This window comes from Fonticula alba (assembly GCF_000388065.1).
Source record: "Fonticula alba strain ATCC 38817 unplaced genomic scaffold supercont2.10, whole genome shotgun sequence".
Classification (NCBI taxonomy): domain Eukaryota; order Rotosphaerida; family Fonticulaceae; genus Fonticula; species Fonticula alba.
In genome coordinates, this window is record NW_009242980.1 from 506,806 (window position 1) to 513,828 (window position 7,023).

A 7,023-nucleotide genomic window follows, 5' to 3' on the forward strand; every position below is an offset into this window, starting at 1 on the left:
AGAGGGGCCGGCTAGCGCACCGTCCCAGGGGGTGGCCCGGTGGAGGCACTCCCACAGCATGATGGCCGCGCTGTAGATGTCCGCCGGGAGGTAGTGGTCCCGGTCGAGCGGGCGCTTCCGGTGGAAGGCGGCCAGCACCTCCGGCGCGGCGTACCGTGCCGTCAGGGCGTTCAGCTCCGGCGCCTGGCTCACCAGGGTGGACGACCGGTCGGTGCTGAGGTTGCGCGAGGTGCCCAGGTCGCCGAGGGCCGCGCGCCAGCCCCCGTCCAGGCGCTGGCTGACAAACACATTGCCCGGCTTCAAGTCCCGGTGGGCGATCCCCTGCGCGTGCATGGCCTCCAGCCCGGAGGCCCACTGCTGGCAGATGTCCAAGATGGCGCCCTGGTCCAGGGGGACGTCCGAGTGCAGCAGCGTCGCCAGGTCCGTGTCGAAGCGCTCCATGACGATGGCCGGCGGCTGCTCGCTGTACCCGTACAGCCGGACGACATTCGGCGCGTCGCGCAGCAGCCACATCAGCGCCACCTCGTTCTGGAAGAGGGTCACCTGCGTGGGGGTCATGCGCGCGGCCTTCAGCTGCTTGATGGCCACGGTGCTCGGGCAGCCCAGCCGGTCGGAGATGCCGGCCCCGACGGCGTGTGCCGCGAACACCGACGCCTGGGTCCCGGCGCCAAGCTGCTCCTCGTTCAGCGGGGCGAAGTCATTGGCAATGCTCACCAGGATGCTGCCGGGGAGCGACAGCTCCAGCATGGTGTTCAAGACCGTGGCGTCCTCATCGTCGTCGGTCTGCGTATTACGTGGTCGGTGGGGTCGGTGGTCAGTGGGGTCGGTGGGGCCAGTGGTCAGTGGGGTCGGTGGGGCCAGTGGTCAGTGGGGTCGGTGGGGCCAGTGGTCAGTGGGGTCGGTGGGGCCAGGGGCCGGTGGGGTCGGTGGGGTCGGTGGTTGGCTGAGCTCCGCGACAGGCCGGGGGGAGAGCGCACCTTGGTCGGGGCGCCGCGCTGGCGGCGCAGCCGCAGCAGCAGGAACAGCACCAGCAGCAGGAGCAGGAGCAGCAGCAGCAGCCCCAGGCCGATGCCCAGGCCGAGGGCTGTGTTCAGTGAGGCAGTGGTCAGCACACAGCAAGAGGGCGCAAATCAAAAGTGGTGCTCGCACGTACCGAGGCGGCGACCGGATGGCTTGTTGCTGCTGCAGTCCGCCTCCCCGGGACCGATGCACGTCTTGCAGTTGGCGTGGCAGGGCGCGCAGGCCGGCGCCGGCGCGTCGCGATCCGCGAACGTCCCATCCGGGCAGCTGGCCACACACGCACCCCCCAGCACCAGCAGGCCGGCCTCGCACTCGAGGCACACGTCGGCCACCGGGCAGGACAGCTCCCCGTCCGGGCCGAAGGCGCACTCCGGGGTGCCTGGCCCGGCGGCGCACCGCTCGCAGCCGGCCGGACAAGCAAGGCACATTCGTCTAGGTAGGGGGGGCACCGCGGCCGGGAACTCGACCGCGACCAGCCCGCCGGCCGGACAGGCGCTCAGGCACATCCCATCGCCCGCATGCAGCCAGGCATCCGGGTCCATGCACGAGGTGCAGTGCTCGGCTGCGCCGAGGCATGTCCAGCAGGAGGGGCCGCATGGGGCGCAGGTGCCGGAGCCCGTGCTGTACTCGCCGGCCGGGCAGTCGGCAACGCACTCGCCGGTCGACGGGGACAGGACGAAGCCGCCCTCGCAGGCCAGGCAGCCGGGCGTGCAGCCGACGCCGGGCTGCTCGGCGGCCACCACACACTCGGTGCAGTTGGCCCCGCAGGGCTCGCACATCGTCGTGACCCCGCAGCCGAAGGTGCCGGCCGGGCAGACACCCACGCACAGGCCCCGGTCAAGGTACGTCTGGCCAGGGCATACTGTGCACTGGTCGGCGGCCGCCCCGGCGCAGGCCAGGCAGGACCCATGGCAGGCGCCACATGTCCGGTCGGCCTCGGCAAAATACCCGGCTGGGCAGCTGGTCAGGCATGCGTGGCCATGCATGACCCGGTCCGCCGGGCAGGCCGTGCACTCGGCGGCCCCGGGCCCGGAGCACGCGCCGCAGGTCGAGCTGCATGGGGGACATGCCGCCCCGCTCTGGAAGGTGCCGGCCGGGCAGGTGGCCAGGCAGCGGCCGTCCACCAGGAGCGGGGCGTCCGCACCGCACGTCAGGCAGTGCTCCGGCCCCGGGCCGTAGCAGGTCCCGCAGGACTCGTGGCAAGTGGCACACAGACCGCCCAGGGCCACCGAGGAGCCGGGGCACTGGTCGACACAGGCCGGGCTGGCCAGCAGCCACCCGCGCTCGCACAGGGCGCAGGTAGTGGCGCTGTGCGGGCAGCTGGAGCAGTGCTCCGTGCACTGGCGGCAGCCGCTGGCCGAGGTGTGGTACCCCACCGGGCAGGCCCCGGCGCAGCGCGAGGGCGACTGCTCCGCCGGCAGGGCGAGCAGGTCCCCCGGACACCCGGTACACTCGGTGCTCCGGACCCCGGCGCACTCGGAGCACGAGGCGTGGCAGGCCAGACACCGCCCCGCGATGGCCACATGCCCGGCCGCGCAGGCCTGCACGCAGTCGTCGCCCTGCAGCACGGCCCCGGCGCACCGCCAGCAGTCCTTGTCCGTGGGGCCGTTGCACGTGGCGCAGGCCGCGTCGCAGGGCAGGCAATCAGCACCCGCACGATACTCGCTCTCCAGGCAGCCGGACACGCAGGTCCCCACGCCGGGGGCCGCCTCGACAAGCTCCAGCCCCGCGCCGCAGCCGGTGCACTGGTCGGCCCCGCCGCCGGCGCACGTCCGGCAGCTGACGTCGCACGGCTGGCACGACTCGCCGTTGCTGAACGACCCGGCCGGGCAGTCGGTGATACACTGCCCGTTGGGGCCCAGTACGAGGCCGGCCTCGCACACCAGGCAGCCGCTCGCCCTGCAGGAGGCGCACCCAGGATCACAGGGGACGCATGTGCCGGTGGCGCCGGCCGCCGGCGGGCCCGCGGCCCAGCGGAAGCCGGCCGCACACACCAGGCACCGGTCGGCCCCCTGGTCGCACAGGGCACAAGACCCATCGCATGTGACACATCGGCCCGCGCCGGCATACTCGCCCGGGGCGCAGGTGCTGCCGCACAGCGAGGGCGCCTGGGGGTCCAGGAACACCAGGCCCGATCGGCACCGGGTGCAGGCACCGGCCCCGGTGCACTGCTCGCACGACGCGTCGCACGGCCGGCAGGCCGGCACCTGGCCAGGCGTGCTGCTGGGGAAGAAGCCGGCCTGGCACTCCGAGCACATGTTCCCCAACGGCTCGCACGCATTGCAGTGGTCGGGGCAGGGCAGGCACGCGGCGACAGGCCCGTTGGTCCAGGTCCCCGTCGGGCACGCCGACACACATGTTCCCTGGTGGTTGAGCTGGCCGGGATGACAGGAGGAGCAGGCGGCCGGGTCGTCGGGCGACAGGCAGGTGGCGCAGGACTCATGGCACTCGAGGCACATGTCGCGCTCCGGCAGGCGAAGCATCCAGCCCGGCGGGCACTTGGTGCACTGGTAGGGGCCGATATCCGGCGGGCCGAGCGACGTGCACTCGCTGCAGGAGGCATGACATAAGCACGGCCCACCCGGCACGGAGTGCATCCCCGCCGGACACTGCTCCAGGCAGACGCCCGGCGAGTCGGAGAGCCACGCGCGGCAGGCGGTGCAGTGGCCCTCGGTCGGGCCATCGCAGGTGGCACAGACGGCATGGCAGCCGCCGCAGGCGGGCGCAAACTGCCCGGGCTCCGGGCAAGTCAAGAGACTCAGCCGCAGGATGGTGGCCCGGGGGCCCGCGGTGGCCAGCAGCAAATCCCCCAGCATCTGGTCGGCCTCGGGGGATCCGGCGACCGGCGGCGCCAGCGGCACGGCTGTCACCCAGTGCACGGCCGGGGAGCTGCCGCCGGGAGGCCCGAACGGGAGCCCGGCAAATGCCCGCCCCGGCAGAAGCCGACATCCGCCCACCGGGCCGGGCACGGTCGGGCACTCCAGCAGCGCCACATGGATTTGGTCCTGCGTCAGCAGCAGCAGCGCCGAAGGGTGGCGAATGGCGCCGAAGGAGCTCCCGCGGGCCGCCGACGCCGACAGCTCCACCCCGATGACGCGGTAGTCCTCCGACGAGCCGGGGGTCACGCCCGGCAGGACGGCCAAATCCTCCAGGCTGTATGACAGGGCCTCCAGGCGCAAGTGCGGCACCAGCCCACGGGGAATGTGCGCCACGCGCCAAGCCGCACCGCCGGCCGGGCCCTTCGGCCAGGCAAGCCCCGACAGGAAGACCTCGGCCGTGGCCTCGGGCCGGCCCGTGGCCAGGGCGACCGCGCGCCAGCCACTCGGCAGTGCCGCCGGCAGGGCGTCCCGCCCGGCGGCCACATCCACGCGCGGGTCGCTCGTCACCACCAAGCCCAGCGGCAGGATGGCCGCGCCGTGGGTGCCGGGCGCGTCCTCGGCCAGCAGGGGCTGCAGCAGCATATCCATGTCCACCCCGGCGACCGCCGGCGCCGGGATCAGCACCGGATGATGGCGGAAGGTCGGGTGGGCTGGCAGCTGTGCGACGGCCCCGGTGTCCGGGTCCACGCGCAGGTACGCCACGCCGGCGGCCAGCTCCACCGTCACAAGCCCCCCATCGGCCGGCAGGTGGCGCAGGCTCTTGGCCCCGGGGAGGTCCAGCGCATAGAACGAGTCGACTGCCACCTGGCAGCCATCCGCCGCCGGGGGGGGGCCGTTGGTCAGGCATCGAAGCTCCGCCACCGAGAGAAGGCCATCCTCATCGGCCAGCAGCGCCACCGCCAGGTTCGCCGAGATCGACACCTCGACGTAGGACCGAACACGGCCACTGTCAAAGAAGTTGGCGGGCAGGGCCTTGGCGAAGAGCTCCTCTCCCGGGCGCGCCAGCAGCCAGTGTGCCTGGCCGGCGGTGGAGAAGGTCAAAAAGTGCCCCGGCGGCCAGGCCCCGGGGTGCAGGACGACGGTCTGGTCCTCGGTCACGCGCAGGCGCGTTTGCGCGACGAGCACCACCGGGGTGCCAGCCGCGCCAGGCAGCTCGAAGTTCCTGGCCTCCAAGCCCACCTGGGCGTCCCACCACCGAGGCATGCACCGGTTGCCGGCCTGGGAAAAGCGCTGGCCGCATGAAGAGACACACCGGGCCCCGAGCGAGGGGTCATCCTCAAGTAGCCAGCCCGTGTTGCACACGAGGCACTGGCCGCCAGGCATGCAAGTCCGACAGTTTGGCGGGCATGGCTGGCAGGATCCTAGGTCGAGAGTTGGCAGAGGGGATGGGGGACCAGGGGGTCGAGGTTGTGGAAGGGGGGTCGTGGGAGGGGGGTCGTGGGAGGGAGGCCGTGGGAGGGAGGTCGTGGGGGGGAGGTCGTGGGAGGGAGGTCGTGGGGGGGAGGTCGTGGGGGGGAGGTCGTGGGGGGGAGGTCGTGGGAGGGAGATCGTGGGAGGGAGATCGTGGGAGGGAGGTCAGGGAAGGGAGGTCGTGGGAGGGAGGTCATGCAATGAAACGCGGAGAATCAAACGCGGCGAATCAAACGCAGAGCATCGAGATCAGGGCTCGACCAAGCCCAAGCGGGGGGCGGCAGGCCCAAAGGCACGAAAAGGGCATGACATACCGGAATGCGGCAGCAAGTGGTCCCCCAGAGTGAAGCCGTCCGTGCATCCGGCACACAGGACCCCGGGAACAGCGAGGGCGGCCCGAGCGCGGCCCGAAACACACCCATACCCCTCGATTCTGAGCGAGGGGTCGGCCTGTGGCGAAACGCACTCGATGGACCAGTCATCGGTGCAGAGGAAATCCGCCGGCTGGAGGTAGGCATACTGCTGGCCGACCAGGGCCCAGGTGCGAGCGCTGCCTGCCTGCCCGGTCACCAAACGGGCAAGCCTGAAGCCAGTGGCCCCATCGTCCGAGGCCCCGGCCGGGGGGATGGCCCGCCGCCAGGTCAGCTGGTGCCCCTGGCTGGGGGCCGCGACGATCCACAGCCCGCTCGAGCCACTGGCAAAGACCGCCCAGCCAGGCGGAGTGTCCACCTCGCCGGGGCCCAGGTCGAGAAAACGCCCCCCGGCGGGATGGACCCCCTGTGGGATCGAGTCCAGTGAGTGATCCAAACAGAGGCCAGTCAATTGTGACGGGTCGCTTGTACAAGTGCAAGTTTGGTCGTTGTCCAGGACAATGATGCGCATGTGGTGGCCATTCTGGTTGGTCGAGTAAAAGTGTGTCCCCGCCACGCCGAGCACATTGCCCGGGAGGTTGTTGAACAGATTGACCAATTGGTGACTCGGGTAGAGGGGCAAAAGGACCATGATGATATTGTTGTTCCACACGACAAAACGGCCCGCGGTCTCGACCACGGCTCCCAGGTACGACGCCGGCAGATTGATGCTCGTGATGATGTCTGCTCCGAACGCGCCTCCATGGAACTGGTACAGTTTCAGATGACCTTCCTCCGAATGGAAGACCAGGAAGGCGACCTTGCTCGGAGATGAGGCGGAGATGGCCAGCACCCTGCTCGATGCCGGGATGATGGTGGTCTTCCACTGCGAGCCGTCCAAAACAAGCAGGAGCCCCGACCCGACACCGACCAGCGCCGGGCCCTGGCGAGAGGACACCAGACGAAGGGCAACCTCCTGGGTGCCGGTCGGCAGGGGGATGGTCTGGGTGGGGAGCGGCCGGCCGAAGGCCCCGCCAACCCGATAGTCGGAGTTTAGGTCCAGCCTCAGGCCGGTTTGGGTGGCGCAGTCCGTCTCGCCGGTGGTCTGCACGGCGCACAGGGTCCCCGGCTGATCGGGCCCATGCGAAAGGATGCTCATGCCGGGAGCGGGGCTTTGGGTGAAGGCCCATGGCTGCGCCTGGAGGTACATGTCGGGCAGCATTGTCGGGGCCATTCGAGCCAGGGGCAAGCCCCAGGCGGCCAACACCAGGAGGAGAGCCACCAGCGGGCCCGGGGCCCAGGAGCGCCGGGCTCCTGACCATCGGCCGCGCGACATGGTGGCCAGTGGCCGGAGGGGGGGGGGG

General features: G+C 71.3%; 1 protein-coding gene across 1 annotated transcript in view; it reads right to left on the reverse strand.

Moving 5' to 3' along the window:
- Positions 1-20: 20 nt before the first annotated feature.
- H696_05400 (TKL protein kinase) overlaps positions 21-7,023 on the reverse strand; it is a gene marked incomplete at both ends in the record, with an annotated part of 11,326 nt that continues 4,323 nt past the window's right edge. Inside the window, 4 exons of the mRNA XM_009499237.1 lie at positions 21-783; positions 978-1,084; positions 1,154-5,260; positions 5,624-6,973. Coding sequence (XP_009497512.1) covers positions 22-783; positions 978-1,084; positions 1,154-5,260; positions 5,624-6,973 — 6,326 coding nt within the window. The remainder of the gene's footprint in view (positions 784-977; positions 1,085-1,153; positions 5,261-5,623; positions 6,974-7,023) is intronic.